Source organism: Salvelinus fontinalis, chromosome 12 (assembly GCF_029448725.1).
Source record: "Salvelinus fontinalis isolate EN_2023a chromosome 12, ASM2944872v1, whole genome shotgun sequence".
Lineage (NCBI taxonomy): Eukaryota > Metazoa > Chordata > Actinopteri > Salmoniformes > Salmonidae > Salvelinus > Salvelinus fontinalis.
The window spans coordinates 6,249,196-6,270,121 of record NC_074676.1 but is presented as its reverse complement, the minus strand read 5'-3'; the positions used below and the strand labels follow the sequence as shown (position 1 = coordinate 6,270,121).

Genomic DNA, 20,926 nt, shown 5'->3' with positions numbered 1-20,926 from the left:
CGGGTTACTGCTGATCTGACCAATCGACAAGGAGTCATACATTTGGTAGCCAATCACACACGACAACACAGTGTCTTTAAAACATTGGCGGTCGAACCAAACGACAGTGTAACGTTTGCTTTCAGAATTATCGTTATAACGTTTTGTTTTATGTCCCATACATCAGTATGATGCAGGTAAGAGTTTAATTATCAAGGTTCTTCCCACATTGCTGCTGTCTCTAGCTAATCGCTAGCTAAAGCGTTACTAGCTATCCAGCGTTGTTTGAAAATGGTTTTGGCTAGTTAAAATTAGCTCAATGGTGGAACTAACTTGAAGTACTTGATAAACCATTCAATCTCTTTGCAGAATAAGGAGAATTGTGATCCCAAAGGGCTACATAGACCGGTAGGTTTTGCTACAAATATATTTTCTCTATTTTTGCTTCCATCATTTCCATCTGAAATTTGAGCGCGTTGTGTCTAACGTTAACGTACCGGTAACTAGCAAATAACGTTGGCTAGTTAACGATAGATGTCCGTTTGAGCTGTCTAGTTAGTTAGCTACCATTTTAATTCATTTATTGCATTCAAATGACAATTCAGAACGTTGTACCAGTACTGGGGAGCTGGAGGCAATTGGGTTTAATCCAGGATATTTTTTCCTACACGATAGATGGCAACTCCAATGGATTCTTCGGGTCCTCAGCGAGTTCAAATGCCCTCTGCACCAGACGCCACAGATAAAAAGGCAATTACAGGTAACGTTACATTTCTGTAGGTACTATTTTTGCCTGCGGTGTTTCTATAACTTTTCAGATGCCACATCACACCACCTCAATACACCACCACTTCTGTTGCAAAATTCTGTATCCCTATCTCCTTAAGGTCCTGGGAGAGAGCTTGCCACATCTTCATCCAGTGCAGCTCTAACAAAGTAAATATTCTATCACACAATACATCACCTGACACTAAATGTGTTTAATCTAAAATACCCATTATCTTATGTACGATATTTGTACGTTCAAGTTGTGGCTTAGCAACATCTGTGTCTTTTAAGCAGGAAATTCACCATCAATGACTTTGACATTGGGCGGCCACTCGGAAAAGGCAAGTTTGGGAACGTTTACCTGGCCCGGGATAAGAAGCTGGACTTCATCGTGGCGCTGAAGGTGCTCTTCAAGTCTCAGATGGAGAAAGAGGGCGTGGAGCACCAGCTCAGGAGGGAGATCGAGATTCAGTCCCACCTTAGGTCAATAGTTTTGATCGAGACTTTTATTCCGTTTTAAAGGGGTGGTTTCTCAGACACAGATTGAAACATTATACTGGAATGAAATGTATTTTCAATGGATATTTTGTGTCTGGAAAACCAGCCCTTTTGAATGTAGTGGTATGGGTTGACGTTGCCTTACTATTGTGTTTCTGCAGGCAATGTTGTGGCATGTTGATTAACACCAACATTATGTCAGGAACAATACCAGTATTGTGATACTCGTTAGTATTGTGGCAAGGAAACAAGGGGATTTAACTTCTTTAGGAAAACGGCCCTGATTTTGGAAACAAACATTATGTTGCCATCCAGAGTCACATTTATTTTCCGAGCTATAGCACACAATATTTTACATGTTGTGTGGTCTGCTTTTGTGTTTTCATTTTTGCCATGGAAAAAAAATAGTGCGTCCAAGCCCGAACCAATATCATGCAATGTACTTAATTCGGTTCACTTTTGAAACTGACCATACATTCCTTTAGTTCATTGTGCTAATTTTTCAGATTATGGTAACCTCTGAGATTAAATCCTTGCTCTCTCCTCCCTCCTTTAGACACCCCAACATCCTGCACTTCTACAACTACTTTCATGACCGCACCAGGGTCTTCCTAATCCTGGAGTACGCACCGCGGGGGGAGATGTACAAAGAGCTGCAGAATTGTGGTCGCTTTGATGACCAGCGCACTGCTACGGTAAGACAGGAATCAGTGTTGCAGGCTATTTATTTATAATGGTCTACAAGATAATTAATCTATTCTTACCCAAGAACACCTCCAATCATAACATTTTGTGACTGAAAGGTGCTTTTTGGTTTATAGATGCTAAAATAATTAACTTGACATGAATATTCCCACTATGGACTTGTTTTGGCAGGTAGATTCATGAGGTTGACATGACTTTCATAGCATTTTAAATGCATCACATTGTTGTAATAATCAAATATTTGTAAAATGTTCTTTGTCAGTACATGGAGGAGTTGTCTGATGCGCTGCTGTACTGCCATGAGAGAAAGGTGATCCATCGGGACATCAAGCCTGAGAACCTGCTGCTGGGATTCCGAGGGGAGCTGAAGATAGCAGACTTTGGCTGGTCTGTCCACGCACCATCCCTAAGGTGAGGGAACCCTGAACAGAACCCTCTCCGGCCTAATATGTTTGCCTTCACAGCATTTACTTTTGGTACAATGTGTGTTTATATTGCAGGCAGATTGCGTGGAATTGCTAATCTACAAATCACCTTGCGTTCCAAATACCTACTCATTATGTGATCAAGCGATTAGTGATGTGATTCTTAGCCTCGTCTTGCTCAAACTGAATGTGACCGTACTCAATATGGCTGTCCCCTACAAATCTTGGTCAATTGAAAGTTGTCTGTTCTTCCATACAATTGATTTGTCAATTTTAAAATGTTTATTTTTTTCCCCATAGACAAACTGTTTATAATAAAATCAACTAAACTCGGCAAAAAAAGAAAAGTCAGCTGTTTATTTTCAGAAAACTTAACATGTAAATATTTGTATGAACAGATTCAACAACTGAGACATAAACTGAACAAGTTCCACAGACATGCGACTAACAGAAATTGAATAATGTGTCCCTGAACAAAGGGGGGTCAAAATTAACAGTCAGTATCTGGTGTGGCCACCAGCTGCATTGAGTACTGCAGTGCATCTCATGGACTGCACCAGATTTGCCTGTTCTTGCTGTGAGATGTTACCCCACTCTTCCTCCAAGGCACCTGCAAGTTCCCTGACATTTCTGAGGGGAATGGCCCTCACCCCCTGATCCAACAGGTCCCAGACGTGCTCAATGGAATTGAGATCCGGGCTCTTCGCTGGCCATGGCAGATCACTGACGTTCCTGTCTTGCAGGAAATCACGCACAGAATCCGCAGTATGGCTGGTGGCATTGTCATGCTGGAGGGTCATGTCAGGATGAGCCTGCAGGAAGGGTATGAGGGAGAAAATTGTCTTCCCTGTAACGCACATCATTGAGATTGCCTGCAATGACAACAAGCTCAGTCCGATGATGCTGTACAGGCCTCGGTGTAACTCTCATTCCTTCGACGATAAACGTGAATCCGACCATCACCCCTGGTGAGACAACCTTGACTTGTCAGTGAAGAGCACTTTTTGCCAGTCCTGTCTGGTCATGCGACGGTGGGTTGGTGCCCATAGGTGACGTTGCCGGTGCTGTCTGTTGAGGACCTGCCTTACAACAGGCCTACAAGCCCTCAGTCCAGCCTCTCTCAGCCTATTGCGGACAGTCTGAGCACAGTCTGAGCACTGTCCGCACAGTCGGAGACAGGACGATCAGCTGTCCATCCTGTCTCCCTGTAGCGCTTTCTTAGGCGTCTCATAGTACGGACATTGCGATTTATTTCCCTGGCAACATCTACAGTCCTCATGCCTCCTTGCAGCATGCCTAAGGCACGTTCACGCAGATGAGCAAGGACCCTGGGCATCTTTCCTTTGGTGTTTTTCAGAGTCAGTAGAAAGGCCTCTTTAGTGTTCTAAGTTTTATTAATTGTGACCTTAATTGCCTACCGTCTGTAAGCTGTTAGTCTTAACGACCGTTCCACAGGTGCGTATTCATTAATTGTTTATGGTTCATTGAACAAGCTTGGGGAAACAGTGTTTAAACCATTTACAATGAATGATCTGTGAAGTTATTTAGATTTTTACGAATTATCTTTGAAAGACAGGGTCCTGAAAAGGGACGTTTCTTTTTTTGCTGAGTGTGTATATATACACTGCTCAAAAAAATAAAGGGAACACTAAAATAACACATCCTAGATCTGAATGAATGAAATATTCTTATTAACTACTTTTTTCTTTGCATAATTGAATGTGCTGACAACAAAATCACACAAATTATCAATGGAAATCAAATTTATCAACCCATGGAGGTCTGGATTTGGAGTCACACTCAAAATTAAAGTGGAAAACCACACTACAGGCTGATCCAACTTTGATGTAATGTCCTTAAAACAAGTCAAAATGAGGCTCGGTAGTGTGTGTGGCCTCCACGTGCCTGTATGACCTCCCTACAACGCCTGGGCATGCTCCTGATGTGGCGGATGGTCTCCTGAGGCATCTCCTCCCAGACCTGGACTAAAGCATCCGCCAACTCCTGCACAGTCTGTGGTGCAACGTGGCGTTGGTGGATGGAGCGAGACATGATGTGCTCAATTGGATTCAGGTTTGGGGAACGGGCGGGCCAGTCCATAGCATCAATGCCTTCCTCTTGCAGGAACTGCTGACACACTCCAGCCACATGAGGTCTAGCATTGTCTTACATTAGGAGGAACCCAGGGCCAACCGCACCAGCATATGTTCTCACAAGGGGTCTGAGGATCTGATCTCGGTACCTAATGGCAGTCAGGCTACCTCTGGCGAGCACATGGAGGGCTGTGCTGCCCCACAAAGAAATGCCACCCCACACCATGACTGACCCACCGCCAAACCGGTCATGCTGGAGGATGTTGCAGGCAGCAGAACGTTCTCCATGGCGTCTCCAGACTCTGTCACGTCTGTCACATGTGCTCAGTGTGAACCTGCTTTCATCTGTGACGAGCACAGGGCGCCAGTGGCGAATTTGCCAATCTTGGTGTTCTCTGGCAAATGCCAAACGTCCTGCACGGTGTTGGGCTGTAAGCACAACCCCCACCTGTGGACGTCGGGCCCTCATACCACCCTCATGGAGTCTGTTTCTGACCGTTTGAGCAGACACATGCACATTTGTGGCCTGCTGGAGGTCATTTTACAGGGCTCTGGCAGTTCTCCCCCTTGCACAAAGGCGGAGGTAGCGGTCCTGCTGCTGGGTTGTTGCCCTCCTACGGCCTCCTCCACGTCTCCTGATGTACTGGCCTGTCTCCTGGTAGCGCCTCCATGCTCTGGACACTACGCTGACAGACACAGCAAACCTTCTTGCCACAGCTCGCATTGATGTGCCATCCTGGATGCGCTGCACTACCTGAGCCACTTGTGTGGGTTGTAGACTCCGTCTCATGCTACCACTAGAGTGAGAGCACCGCCAGCATTCAAAGTGACCAAAACATCAGCCAGGAAGCATAGGAACTGAGAAGTTGTCTGTGGTCACCACCTGCAGAATCACTCCTTTATTGGGGGTGTCTTGCTAATTGCCTATAATTTACACTTTTGGTCTATTCCATTTGCACAACAGCATGTGAAATTTATTGTCAATCAGTGTTGCTTCCTAAGTGGACAGTTTGATTTCACAGAAGTGTGATTGACTTGGAGTTACATTGTGTTGTTTAAGTGTTCCCTTTATTTTTTTGAGCGGTGTATATTTGCAGCTGCCCGACAATTTTGCTCCACCAACATCAACCAGTCAAATAATTCGGGTCAGCCCTAGTATTCAGTCATTAATTTACTGTGACATGTTTTTCCTTCTTAATCTTGACGGTCTATTTTGTACATATGGGTCAGTCTAAAAACCCTATCACATGTGTATTTTTTGACTTGCCCCTCTAGGCGCCATACAATGTGTGGAACACTGGACTACCTGCCCCCAGAGATGATTGAGGGAAAGCCCCACGATGAGAATGTGGACCTGTGGTGCATTGGGGTGCTCTGCTATGAGTGCCTAGTTGGAAATCCCCCGTTTGAAACCGCTAGCAACTCTGAAACGTACAAGCGCATCACAAAGGTTTGCATTTTTAGATGGTCATTAACGTGTTGGCAGAGGCTGTGGATCTGACTTTTCTGGAACCCTCTTCCTAACAGCCTTCTGTGCATGTGCGGGATTCTCTACTTTTTACACAATCTCTGATCTACTCTGTCAAGAACCTGCCTTCACATTTCTCACTGTCAATTGTGAATGCTAATTTAGGTTTTACCGGTGACTCGTCCATGCAGCATCTGCATACCGACCATTTGATCTTAATCAATTTCGTGGGGATATGCATTTAGATCTTGAGTTATAGTGTTTTTGAAGTAGCCTACAGTGTTTTGAATGATGTACAGCGAGCAACCATAGAGTAGCCTGTTCTCTACAAGTAGAGCAGAGACTGTGCGTAAAGAATCGTGCACAGAACTTCAGGGCCCTTAGCTGTCTAAATCGCTGTGACCATATATTTTTCATAAACAAAAAATATATTTTTTACTACTGTTTTCGAAGCTGCCCTAACCCTAACCCAGCTTCAAACAGCTGTAAAAATGATACTTCACAAAGGTTATGGGTCGGTTTAAAAGTATTACAATATAAATGTACTTTTAATCTGTGCATATTTCAAGAATTGGCATATGCGGCTACATTGAGATGCACAACGGGTTGGATGATAATTTTCTTGTATATCATCTTGCAAAAACGTATACTTAACTGGAAATCAACCAATCCTCCATCGTTAACATGATGGAAAGGTAAAATCTCCAAATGCAGGTGTGCCAAGAAGACTCAATTCTCTAATAGCTGCCAAAAGTGCTTCAACAAAGTACTGAGTAAAGGGTCTGAATTTTTTTTTACAATCTTTTTAAAAACATTTTACTACAATTTATAAACCTAGTTTTGCTTTGTCATTATGGGGTATTGTGTGTAGATTAATGAGGGGAAATTATTTAATCACGTTTAGAATAAGGCTGTAATGTAACAAGGTATAAAAAGTCAAGGGTTCTGAATAATATACAGTACTGTGCAAAAGTTTTAGGCAGGTGTGAAAAAATGCTGTAAAGTAAGAATGCTTTCAAAAATAGACATGGATGATATTAATCAATTAACTAAATGCAGTTAGTGAACAAATCAAAAGCAAATCCATATTTGGTGTGACCACCCTTTGCCTTAAACAGCATAAATTCTTCTAGGTACACTTGCACAAAGTCAGGGATTTTGTAGGCATATAGTCAGGTGTATGATTTAAACAATTATGCCAAACCGGTGCTAATGATCATGAATTCAATATGTCGGTTGAAACACAATCATTAACTGAAACAGAAACAGCTGTGTAGGAGGAATAAAACTGGTTGAGGAACAGCCAAACAAGGTGAGGTTGCTGTAGACAGTTTACTGTCAAAAGTCATACACCACGGCAAGACAAGGTAGTTATACTGCATCAGCAAGGTTCTCTCCCAGGCAGAGATGTCAAGGCAGATGAGGATTTCCAGATGTGCTGTCCAAGCTCTTTTGAAGAAGCACAAAGAAACGGGCAACGTTGAGGGCCGTCGACACAGTGGTCGGCCAAGGAGACTTACTGCAGCAGATGAGACCCCATGCTTACTTCCCTTCGCAATCGGAAGATGTCCAGCAGTGCCATCAGCTCAGAATTGACAGAAAACAGTGGGACCCTGGTACACCATCTACTGTCCAGAGAAGTCTGGTCAGAAGTGACCTTCATGGAAGACATGCGGCCAAAAAAAAAAAAAAAGCCATACCTCCAATATGGAAACGAGGCCAAGTGACTCAACTATGCACGAAAACACAGGAACTGGGATACAGAAAAATGGCAACAGGTGCTCTGGCCTGATGAGTCAATTTGAAACCGTTCAGTAAACAAACTGCCTTCTGCTGGACAGCAGTACACAAATGAATGTCTGCAGGCAACAGTGAAGGTTACTTGCAAGTTTGGGGCTGCATTTCTGTTTACATACACCTTAGCAAAATACATTTAAACTCAGTTTTTCACAATTCCTGACATTTAATCCAAGTAAAAATCCCCTGTCTTAGGTCAGTTAGGATCACCACTTTATTTTAAGAATGTGAAATGTCAGAATAAGTGATTTATTTCTTTATAACATTCCCAGTGGGTCAGACGTTTACATGCACTCGATTAGTATTTGGTAGCATTGCCTTTAAATTGTTTAACTTGGGTCAAACGTTTCGAGTAGCTTTCCACAAGCTTCCCACAATAAATTGGGTGAATTTTGGCCCGTTCCTCCTGACAGAGCTGGTGTAACTGAGTCAGGTTTGTAGGCCTCCTTGCTCGCACATGCTTTTTCGGTTCTGCCCACAAATTTTCTATGGGATTGAGGTCAGGGCTTTGTGGTGGCCACTCCAATACCTTGACTTTGTTGTCCTTAAGCCATTTTGCCAGAACTTTGGAAGTATGCTTGGGGTCATTGTCCATTTGGAAGACCCATTTGCGACCAAGCTTTAACTTCCTGACTGATGTCTTGACATGTTGCTTCAATATATCCACATAATTTTCCTGCCTCATGATGCCATCTATTTTGTGAAGTGCACCAGTCCCTCCTGCAGCAAAGCACCCCCACAACATGATGCTGCCACCCCCGTGCTTCACGGTTAGGATGGTGTTCTTCAGCTTGCAAGCGTCCCCCTTTTTCCTCCAAACATAACGATGGTCATTATGTCCAAACAGTTCTATTTTTGTTTCATCAGACCAGAGGACATTTCTCCAGAAAGTATGATCTTTGTCCCCATGTGCAGTTGCAAACCGTAGTCTGGCTTTTTTATGGTGGTTTTGAAGCATTGGCTTCTTCCTTGCTGAGTGTCCTTTTAGATTATGTCTATAGGATTTGTTTTACTGTCGATATAGATACTTTTGTACCTGTTTCCTCCAGCATCTTCACATGGTCCTTTGCTGTTGTTCTGGGATTGATTTGCACCTTTCGCACCAAAGTATGTTCATCTCTAGGAGACAGAACGTGTCTCCTTCCTGAGCGGTATGACGGCTGTGTGGTCCCATGGTGTTTATACTTGCGTACTATTGTTTGTACAGATGAGTGTGGTACCTTCAGTCATTTGGAAATTGCTCCCAAGGATGAACCAGACTTGTGGAGGTCTACAATTGTTTTTCTGATGTCTTGGCTGATTTTCTTTTGGTTTTCCCATGATGTCAAGCAAAGAGGCACTGAGTTTGAAGGTAGGCCTTGAAATACATCCACAGGTACACCTCCAATTGGCTCAAATTATGTCAATTAGCCTAACAGAAGCTTCTAAAGCCATGACATTTTTGGGGAATTTTCCAAGCTGTTTAAAGGCACAATCAATTTAAGAGTATGTAAACTTTTGACTCACTGGAATTGTGATACATTGAAATAATCTGTCTGGAAACAATTGTTGGAAAAATTACTTGTCATGCACAAAGTAGATGTCCTAACCGACTTGCCAAAACTATAGTTTGTTAACAAGAAATGTGTGGAGTGGTTAAAAAACGAGGATTAATGACTCCAACCTATGTAAACTTCCGACTTCAACTGTATGTATGAAAGATATTTAATGGTACAATGATTCCTGCACTAGCAATTTAGCAACCAAGAAATGACACAGCAATTTCCACTAGGGGAAACAGCCACAGTCAGAACAGCTTTCCCAGTTTGACAACTGATACCTTGAGAGAAATCAATAGGCGAATATCACCGCCAGTCACAACACTGGAGGATAAGTTATACTAGGAAACACCATCATTCCACTATTAGTACCAGAGATATTGACATTTTCTGAAATTACAACAATGTGTAGCACTTTTTTTTAAACTATGCTATATAGAGCATGTTTTTATCCAACCTAGTTGTAATTTATTCAAAGAATGATTGATCAATTTATCCAGTAACCAATGCATAGGTATGAACAGTGATTTACGGACATCTCCTCCCTCCATGTCTCAGGTGGACCTGCAGTTCCCCAAAGTGGTGTCTGACGGGGCTCGGGACCTGATCTCTAAGCTGCTCCGCCACAACCCTTCCAAGCGGCTGCCGCTGCGGAATGTAATTGACCACCCATGGGTGAAAAACAACTCACGGCGGGTCCTACCTCCTGCCTTTCCCCTCAAGAAACTCTAACGTCAGTTCCAGCCTGTTACAAACTGCCAAGAAAACCTAAAAGCACCATAGAGACAAATATATGTACTGCTGATTGGGAGAGACTATGGTGATGGATATGATTGTTTTTTGGGGGGGGGTTGTCTTTTTTCCTTCACTTTCAAGGGTTTCACTTTTTGTTACCTGGACAATCTTCATCCACAAGGTTTAAATGGGTCTTTTAACTTCTAATTTCTCTGGTTTTATAAGATCTGAGAGGTTCGGGGGGAGAGTTTGGGAAAACCTGAACTAGATTACTGTCATTTATATTTCAATTTACTCCAAGAACAGGTTAAGGCTGCCCTCTACTGGTAGAAATGAGGAAGGCCATTGAGAATAAGGATGATTCCTTTATAATTCTTAAATGGATTTCAAGAAGAGTATGTCTGTTTACTAACTAAAGTCTTTTCAGTTTTTGTACATCATGTATATAACGTCCTCTACAAGCAAAGTTTATGTATCTGTGAAATTTCCTTGTACAACTGTTTTGAAATAAATCATACCAAATGTGAGGGAACCTTGGAACTCTCCTGCCTAATGTATGCGCCACAAGTAAATGCTGTCAAGTGTGGCAAGGATTAATTGAAGTTATGCAATTTGACCTGCTAAAATTCATATCTTACTACCTTGGAAAGGCTGGTCATGGATCACATCAACAGCATCCTCCCGGATACCCTAGAGCTACTGCAATTTGCCTACCGCCCCAACAGATCCAAAGATGACTCAGTCGCACTCCACACTACCCTTTCCCACCTGGACAAAAGGAACACCTATGTGAGAACCTCCCTCTGCAACTGGGTCCTGGACTTCCTGACGGGACCACCCCGAGGTGGTAAGGGTAGGCATCAACACGTCTGCCACGCTTTACTCCCTGTTCACCCACGACTGCGTGGCTAAACACAATTATTTATTTAACAAATATCAACAAACGAGGAATAGTCACATGCATACAAACTATTTACATTGCCAGGAATCCTAAACAAACAAATCCTATTCATTAAGTTTTAATTGCCTTTTGTGTTTTTTGTTTTAGTTAGTGGTGCCATATTGTTTAAACTCATTTATAAAGTGAAAAAGGCTAGACATGACTCCCAAACACCATCCGCTGCTCTTATCTATACATATTCACTTTAATAACTACCTACATGTACATATTACATCAATTACCTCAACACCGGTGCCCCCTGTAATATAGCCCCGTTATTGTTATTTTACTGCTGCTCTTCAATTATTTATCTTAAAAATAAAAAAATGTATAGGTATATTCTTAACTGCATAGTTGGATAAGGGCTTGTAAGTAAGCATTTCACTGTAAGGTCTACACCTGTTGTATACAATTTGATTCGATTTTTATAGTGAAAGGGAGCATTACATTGCAGTTTTTCAAAGCACCCATACGTATTGCGGACAAGTTTGATACTGGTGTGCAGATCAGTAGATTGACTGCAGTTTGTAGGAGGATTTTGTGGGTCATGTTAGCAATAAACCTGAAGAGCAGCTCTGTCACTGCTTTCAATAAGCCTGTGGCCTCACATCTGTGCCATATGCACGAGAAGACTCGATTTCCCGAGCATCTGTGATGTGACTTGATTTCATGACTGACAGTGGCGAGGTGGCCAGTCCATCGCTGACCAAGAAGTATTTTCAGTTTTTCCCCAGTGTACTGTGCAGCCACCATGGGCTTTCTAATGAAATTATAAAGGGAGCTACACGCACTGAAAAAGTCCTCTATCGCCTTCTCAGTTCCTCAGACATAGCGTGCACCACAACCAAATGCAGACCTTCAACCAGGCGCTACAAAAGGCCTGCTTTCTCCCACTTAAAATGAGGCTCAGGTAAATGTCAAGACAAGCCTGCGCTGGCTCCTTCCTCCAACACCAACGTCGTCAGGTGCTAGTGGCTGGGGTAACGGAGGTGCAGGTGCTTGTTATGATGTTACCCTCATGCTTAGCCAACTAGCTATAATTATTCAGGGCGCCAGTACCAAAACTTAAAGAAGCTAGCTGTCTGCAAAAGTGAACAACCTTTTCTCCCCTCGGTGTGGAAAAAAAACAGTTTGAACCCGTCCTGGGATCCAATGAGCTTCCTAAATAGGGTAATGAGGACAGTACCTAATGAAATTGCATGGCTAGGTGCCCAATCAGAATGCCGTTTGGGATTTGAACCACTACATTTTACATTATTACATCACCCTTTCTCCCCACTCTTTAGATCATGAGCACACACCGGCATATAGCATCTGTCCCGGTCTGCGCTACTGGCAAACCCATTAGCCTCTGGGCATGGTAATTACTATACCAATTGTTATGTTTATGGGAAACAAAACTGGGGGTGGGCAAAAATTCTAGCTGGGGAACCATACCCGGCTTTGCCACCCCGTAGAGCCGGTGTTGTGCCGAAAAGCTCCCCCATGCCAGAATCCCCCCCTTCGCGTGAACGCGCACGCACTCAATTCTTCATCGCTGCGACTTCCTTGCTAGTTGAACATTTAGTCCACTTTTTATGGAAATTTTTCCAGGTGATACCGTCGCCTGGAACTCAAGCCTAACCTAGTCCTGACAGGCAGCGCAGACATAATCCTCCAATGATGGGATGGTTTTCATACAGGACTGCTAGGAACCATCGTGGGTAGCGGTCACAACCAATCTGAAATTTATGATGAAAACTGTTAAGATATTTAAAACATGAAATACATTTTCTTGAATTACAATTATTTCATTATCAGACAAAGCAGATGATACTACCTCTAGAAATATTACTGCTTATACAAATTCATACTCCTAAAAATGTGCTTTTAGTAGTGAACAAGCAATTACCCAGTTAGTGTCTTCCTCAATATTGTCCACCTCCCCACAGAAGTGGCACAGTTGGGTCAGGTCATCTAGCAAAACATAATGTCAAGTAGTCTATACATCTTTACATGTATTTTTCAGAGCAAACAGGGAACAAGGGAATAGTATAGGTTTATTGTAACCCAATTATTCAAATACATGTGTTTTAGTGGCCATCTAGTCAGACATTAGATCAAAGATAACCTTGAAAGATCCATATAAATGTTTTTTTTTTTATCTACAATTATATTAAATTAGAAATTGAACATACCAGTGTTTTGAAGGAGAGTGACTGCTATTTCTTTTCTTATGATGTTAACATCTTTGTCTGTATTTGAAAAGACAATCGACTCCTCCTTCAGAACACATTCAGCAAACTGGGAAAAAATGTTGATGGGCATTTCAGTCTTCTCCAACAAAATGATGTTACACTTAAGATTCTAATTCGCAAGTATACAACGACACAGCTATAATATAATTTGACAGTTCTGTTTTGCCATTTAGTCAGTATACTTTCAGTAGGTTAATTGTGCATTACTTATACTCATACTTACTTTCAAGGCAAAGACCCCACAAGAAGTAACATCTTGTTGGAATGGGCGAGGAAGGTACCACACACCCATCTGAAGATATCACACCCCTTCTCTCTCAGGAATGATCTGAACATCTATGTTAATAAAAGTACAGCATTTTGAAACACTTTATTGATTACAATATCGAGATTAATAACAGTATAGCGTTTCAAAGACTTTATTGATTCCATTGTAAAAAATAATATTAAAAGCAGTTTTTACCTTGTCACCCCCTGGCATCCTTTTATCTTTCTGGCACTTTCCCCCATTGGGTCCAGGAATAGAGCCCTCTTTTGGGATGGCAGCATAACCTTAGACAGACACACCCATTACACATTACACACACATACACATATTACATTCACACATAAATATACACATATGGCACACACACATTTTACACACGTGTATGTGTTCACATGTATATTCCGTATTATGTATGTATTTCTTAGTTCTTAGTACTGCCTTAGCGGCTCTTACCGTCACAGTCCAGTGGTTGTGTTCATTGATGATGCCAATCATGTACTTGTACATCATTGGATCAATCTGAATTTTAAAAGAGCAGTTGCTTGAGTTCAAAATCTGTCAAATATAACATATAATATATAATATTATGAGAATAATCCAACCAACCTTAAATTGAGATTTTTTGCTCCTCCAAATGCCAGTCATTTCAAAGGTGTCAATGTAGAAAGCTTGCTCGGTTGACTGCCTGTTAAAATTCCGCACCAGATGGAACATGTAGGCATTGATGGTCTGACAGAAAAAAAGAAAGGCAATGAAGGTAAATCTGTTACATGGAAAAACAACAATTTAGGTTTTCCTTATAAATACACAGATTAATCACACACATACAGTGTTTACATATACTGTATGTGCAACACAGTCTTACCTCACTTTCCAGCTCCATATTTGGACCAGTTCTATGGAGATCCTGATAAAAGATTTGATATGGGCCGATTCTAGACAACAGCACATATACATCTTTTCCTCCCCAAGCCTCTGCAACACCTGGAAAAATGTACCTGTACTGAGATATATAAATGGATCCACCTGACAAGATTACATTCATACATTTGTTTATATCAGTAGCTGGTGTTGCTGCTGGTGTGGTGGCTGAGGAGGTGGAGGCCGCTGGTGTGGTGGTTGTGGAGGCTGCACCTGCTGGTGTGGAGGCCGCTGGTGTGGTGGTTGTGGAGGCTGCACCTGCTGGTGTGGTGGTTGTGGAGGCTGCACCTGCTGGTTTGCTGGCTGTGGAGGCAGCACCTGCTGGTGTGGTGGCTGTGGAGGTGGAGGCTGTTGGTGTGGTGGTTGTAGAGGCCGTTGGTGTGGTGGCTGTGGAGGCTGCACCTGCTGGTGTGGTGGCTGAGGAGGTGGAGGCCGCTGGTGTGATGGTTGTGGAGGCTGCACCTGCTGGTGTGGTTGCTGAGGAGGTGGAGGCCACTGGTGTGGTGGTTGTGGAGGCTGCACCTGCTGGTGTGGTGGTTGTGGAGGCTGCACCTGCTGGTGTGGTGGCTGAGGAGGTGGAGGCCGCTGGTGTGGTGGTTGTGGAGGCTGCACCTGCTGGTGTGGTGGCTGTGGAGGCAGCATCTGCTGGTGTGGTGATTGTGGAGGCTGCACCTGCTGGTGTGTTAGTTGTGGAGGCTGCACCTGCTGGTGTGGTGGTTGTGGAAGCTGCACCTGCTGTTGTGGTGGCTGTGGAGGTGGAGGCTGTTGGTGTGGTGGTTGTGGAGGCCGTTGGTGTGGTGGCTGTGGAGGCTGCACCTGCTGGTGTGGTGGTTGTGGAGGCTGCTGATTTTATTTTATGAGGGATCCGAGGAGTCTCCTCTACATGAGGTCTCAGGTGATCCACACTTGTTTTAGGGAAGATAACCCCCTTGTCATCTTCCAAGTCCATACTTTTCCCTTCGAGACCTCGAATCATAAATGGGCCAAGATAGTTGGGATCTAGTTTAACCCCTTTCCTCTGCTGGCTTCAGATATTTACCCTCCACACTCTGTCACCCACATTAAGTTTTGGCACTGTGCCTTTAGTTCTTTTGGAGGATTTATTCTGGACCTCAGCAGTCCATGTCCATGGCAGTCTGGAGAACCTCACTGAGCTTCAGCATATCTTCTGTTAAGTCTTCCACTGCTAAGACCTTCTCGACACTGCTGTCAATCTATAACATACATTTCTGATATTAATTTAAACTTACAAGGACAGTCTGCACTTCTCAAATCAACTAGAATGTAAAATTATGTACACCAACCCTGTAATGTTCTGGAACCCTCTGATGGGTAGCGAGCCTCTCTACCGAACATCAGGTAGAAGGGGGAGTATTTAGTTGTCATTTGATTCTTGGTTCTTAAACAATACATTACGGCACCAAGGTGCTTGTGGGTTTTTGGCCCACTAATTTAGAGATGGATCTGTAAATATGATTGAATAGAAAATTATATGGCACAAGATATTATGAGAATAATCCAACCAACCTTATGTTTTGATTTCTTGCTCCGCCAAATGCCAGTAATGTCAAAGGTGTCAATGTAGAAAGCTTGCTCGGTTGACTGCCTGTTAAAATTCCGCACCAGATGGAACATGTAGGCATTGATGGTCTGACAGAAAAGAAGAAAGACAATGAAGGTAAATCTGGCACAAGTTATTCTTAGAATGTGATTTTTTTTATAACATTGCAATTGATGAACTCAAAACCACTACTGCCTGTTAAATATGTTATAACATCAGTCTACAGATGTTGCTTATACCTCTGTATTGTCCCGTTCATCCTTTCTACCAATCCATTCGTCTGAGGATGGTACGGTGAGCAGAGACTTCTTCGGATCGCCAGAGTCTTGCAGACATTTTTATTGAGTTTTTATTATAAAAGGGGAAAAAAAATTTAGAAAGCTGAAGACATTTAAAACCTCTCTGGGGCAGGTGGGACGCAATCGTCCCACCTGGCCAATAGCCAGGGAAAATACAGCGCGCCATATTCAAATAAAATGATATAAAAATCTAACTTTCATTAAATCACACATGTAAGATACCAAATTAAAGCTACACTCGTGAATCCAGCCAACATGTCAGATTTCAAAAAGGCTTTTCGGCGAAAGCATAAGATGCTATTATCTGATGATACCACAACAGTAAACAAAGAAAGTAGCATATTTCAACACTGCAGACACGGATTTGTGTAGCAAGAGATAGAAATCAATCCTAATTCAGGCAACTGACTGTATGCAACGTTCAATCAGTGAGCAGAACATTTTACATGGCTCTTCATAGCTTTCTGTTTGGAAATCAGACCCAGTTGTCATGTCAACACAGCTGTAAGTACTGCTGCAAATCACAACAAAAAAGACATGCCGAGGGCCAGGCTTCCAGTCTGGAAACACGGTTTTCTACGCTCGTTGGCTTAAAGATTTGATGACAGAAATCTGTGGAAAGCTTGATATCCTGCCATTAAATGTCCAATGTTTTCCTGCATGTGTATGCCACATCTTCCATTATCCATTGGCCTTTTCAGAATATTGTATGGAATAGAAAAATAGCTTGTCAGATGTCTAAAATGTTGTGTCCTTTCGGCACTTTATCGTCTTGAGACATTACCGCAGATTGTATATTTATGTACACAAATGCAATTTATGTATATTTGCCTTTATTGTAACTTATGAGCTGAAGTTCTGAAATGCCTTAATATAAATGTACATCACTCAACATGTGGTGCAGTGATGTGTTCAATCGAGCAAGAATAAAATGCAAAACGTATCCACATTAGGTAGTTTGTTAAAAAAACAACTTTATTGCCATTTCACTATCGATTATACACTTAAAACCCATAAGAGCAACAATTTAAGACTACTTCCATTTGAATTAAATACAAAAACAATGCATCAGAATTAGTGACGTTCTGCTACAGTATGCAAGATGGGAGTATTATTAAACCAATGACTTAAAGCATATTTTAGTAATGCAAACTTTATTACAAAAACAATTACTTCATGCCATGCTCCTTGCTTTACTTCGAGAACAGAATCAATCCTTCAAGTTTTACAAGTCTTAACTTCATAGATGGAAAAGCAAAATAGCAAGTTTAGCAAACAGTGGTATGAACTGACAGAGCCTAGAAACAGGGTTGGGGTCAATTCCAGAAGTAAACTGACATTCCAATTCCTACTCAGATTTTCCTAAATGCTTCTCTGAGGAAACATTAGTTTTTTTTGTTTACTTCCAGAAATAACTGAATTAAAATGGAATTGACCCCAACCCTGCTTGGAGGCCCAGAGAAGAGACATGTTATGGTTTGACTATGAAATTCAAAACCTTTAAAAAAAAAAGAGAAAAAAAAAAAGGCTAGATTAAGTTACACATATTACAGCATTCTGCACATGGAAACTGTACACTATGTCCCTAACTTGACACTTAAAAGCGTTGAGTGGTTAGCATCCATGATTATTACACACAAAATTGTGCCACGATACTCAACAAAAAAATTGTCCACTTACAGAATATTATACAATGAGACAGGTGCTTTTTGAATTTACACAGAAGAGGGGGTTACCCAGAAAAAGAAAGCCAGGACAAGAGCAGGGTTTTGGGGTGGGTAAAGCCAAGGTTGTGTATCTGGTCGAGGGTGGGGGCTGGCTAACACATTAGATAGACTGGGTATAGAGATGAGCTTGGGGGTCAGGGCTCGTTTATTGGCGGTTGCTCTTTATCCGTTCCAGCCTCTTCTTGAGGTCGTCGAGGTTGGCGGAGGGGGACGAGCAACGAGTGGGGCTGTGGGAGTGGGACTGCTCCTGCTGGAAGTGGGACTCGCGGGACTCTTTGAGCTGAGACAGTTTGCTTTGGAGCATGTCTGTGGAGGAGGCCACCGAGGGCTTGGACAGCAAGGAGGTGATGGGACGCATCAGTCCACTGTCCCCCTCCTCCTGCTGTAACAGCTGAGCCTGCTATTAGGATGGAGATGAGAGAGGGAGAGAGACGGGAAAGAGAAGGGAGGGGAAAGCGGGAAGGGAGTGGAAAGAGAACAGGTGATCAGCTTTCAAATTTAAAGTAAGCAAGCCAAGAAACAATGCTACATCACTGGGTATGACAAGCTATAATATAAATGGGGACAGTCATTAATAAAGCAAGTATTCAAATTCTACATCAACATCATAATATGAATGTGAAATTGTAAGCCAAGTGGCACCAATGTGATCAACATAAACTAACCCTGGAGTTGTTCTCCAGTCCTTGTCTCTGTCTCAGAATCTTCAGTCTCTCGTAGTACACTGCAGGTTTCATCTCCTCTCCGTTCAGAGGCACTGAGCCAGAGTCTAGGCCATGTTGGGGAATCACTGGAACAGAGAAACATTTAACTTCAACAGAACTCGTCACAGCAACTGAAGCGCATTTCAAGCAGTCCAGCACATGCATATACAGTAATATCAATGAATGCATTCGTCCAGTATTCAAACCTCTCGACTTTTTCCACTTCAATCAAATAACATTTTATTGGTCACATACACATGGTTAGCAGATGTTAATGCGAGTGTAGTGAAATGCTTGTGCTTCTAGTTCCGACAGTGCAGTAACATTAACAAGTAATCTAACAATTTCCCAACAACTTCCTAATACACACAAATCTAAAAAGGGGTGAATGAGAATATGTACATAAGTATTTGGATGAGCGATGGCCGAGTGGCATAGGCAAGGTGCAATAGATGGTATAAAATACAGTATATACGTAAGATATGTAAACATTATTAAAGTGGCACTATTTAATGTGGCATTGCTTAAAACTTCTTATGGCTGGATGCTTGGATGAATAAGGTGCCCAGAGTAAACTGCCTGCTACGCAGGCCCAGAAGCTAATATATGCATATTATTACGGATAGAAAACACTCTGAAGTTTCTAAAACTGTTTGAATGATGTCTGTGAGTATAACAGAACTCATATGGCAGGCAAAAACCTGAGAAAAAAATCGAACCAGGAAGTGGGAAATCTAAGGTTTGTAGGTTTTCAAGTCTTTGCCTATCCAATATACAGTGTCATATTGCACTTCCTAAGGCTTCCACTAGATGTCAACAGTCTTTAGAACCTTGTTTCAGGCTTCTACTGTGAAGGGGGAGAGAATAAGAGCTGTTTGACTAAGGGGTCTGGCAGAAGGCCATGAGCTCAGTCAGGCGTGCGCCCGTGAGAGTTAGCTGCGTTCCTTTTCATTTCTAAAGACAATGGAATTGTCCAGTTGGAATATTTTTGAAGATTTATTATAAAAACATCCTAAAGATTGATTCTATACATCATTTGACATGTTTCTACGAACTGTAATGGAACCTTTTGACTTTGTCTGGCCTGCGCCTCGTGAATTTGGATTTGTGAACTAAACGCGAACAAAAAGGGAGGTATTTGGACATAAATGGACTTTATCGAACAAAACAAACATTTATTGTGGAACTGGGATTCCTGGGAGTGCATTCTGTTGAAGATCAAAGTGAATATTTATAACGCTATTTCTGACTTTGACTCCACAACATGGCGGGTACCTGTATGGCTTGTTTTTGTGTCTGAGCGCTGTACTCAGATTATTGCATGGTGTGCTTTGTCCGTAAAGCTTTTTTGAAATCTGACACAGCGGTTGCGTTAAGGAGAAGTATATCTTTAAAGTGACTAGTGATCCATATTTGTAAATTTTTTGTACCTTTTATTTAACAAGGCAAGTCAGTTAAGAACAAATTCTTATTTACAATGACGGCCTACTGGGGAACAGTGGGTTAACTGCCTTGTTCAGGGGCAGAATGACAGATTTGCTCTTTCCTGAAGTCCACGGTCATCTCCTTTGTTTTGTTGACGTTTTGTGAGTTTCTTTTCCTGACACCACACTCCGAGTGCCCTCACCACCTCTCTGTAGGCTGTCTCGTAGTCGTTGGTGATCAAGCCAACTACTGTTGTGTCGTCTGCAAACTTAATGATTGAGTTGCATGCCCATGCAGTTGTGGGTGAACAGGGAGTACAGGAGAGGGCTAAGCACACAGACTTGTGGTGCCCCAGTGTTGAGGATCAGCGAAGTAGAGATGTTGTTTCCTAACTTCACCACCTGAGGTGAAGGTTGATGATGAGCTCAGAGGGTACTATGGTGTTGAATGCTGAGCTGTAGTCAATGAACAGCATTCTTACATAGGTATTTTTATTATTATTATTATTATTATTATTATTATTTTTGTCCAGATGGGATAAGACAGTATGCAGTGTGATGGCGATTATGTCGTCTGTGGACCTGTTGGGGCGGTGGGAATAAATATCACTGAATGACAGTATGAGGACTGGTCTTTATAAATCAATCAGATTTGTATGTGGCAATGTAAGGGTTATTTTGCTCTTCACTCGCAGTCAGTAGCCTAGGCCTCCTCCTGACCGGTCAGGTTGTACAGTGCCATATTTTCCTAACAGAAACCCTTAATTAAAATTGCTTTAGCCGTAATTGAAAAATGAATCAATGCTCCCTTTGTCATTTAGTTTTATAACTAAAATGCT

The 20,926-nt window shown here is 42.3% G+C and overlaps 2 protein-coding genes across 5 annotated transcripts in view; one reads left to right on the top strand and one right to left on the bottom strand.

Annotated features, from left to right (window-relative positions):
• The first annotated feature begins 30 nt into the window (after positions 1-30).
• LOC129866702 (aurora kinase B-like) lies at positions 31-10,533 on the top strand. Of its 2 annotated transcripts, none has more exons than XM_055939519.1 (9): positions 31-176; positions 349-387; positions 655-739; positions 867-915; positions 1,042-1,230; positions 1,802-1,940; positions 2,213-2,361; positions 5,744-5,918; positions 9,830-10,533. In XM_055939519.1, exons 1-9 carry the CDS (start codon positions 168-170, stop codon positions 10,001-10,003), a joined length of 1,008 nt encoding a protein of 335 aa, XP_055795494.1. In that variant the 5' UTR covers positions 31-167; the 3' UTR covers positions 10,004-10,533. The 2 variants fall into 2 exon arrangements, with proteins under 2 accessions (XP_055795494.1, XP_055795493.1); XM_055939518.1 differs by having other exon boundaries at positions 1,039-1,230.
• A 6,653-nt stretch (positions 10,534-17,186) lies between these two features.
• LOC129866700 (cytoskeleton-associated protein 5-A-like) overlaps positions 17,187-20,926 on the bottom strand; it is a 37,517-nt gene continuing 33,777 nt past the window's right edge. For all 3 annotated transcript variants that reach the window (XM_055939515.1, XM_055939517.1, XM_055939516.1), the window contains 2 exons: positions 18,625-18,749; positions 17,187-18,359 (listed from right to left, as the gene is read on the bottom strand). In XM_055939515.1, the coding sequence (XP_055795490.1) occupies positions 18,105-18,359; positions 18,625-18,749 (380 nt within the window). In that variant the 3' untranslated portion in view covers positions 17,187-18,104. The remainder of the gene's footprint in view (positions 18,360-18,624; positions 18,750-20,926) is intronic.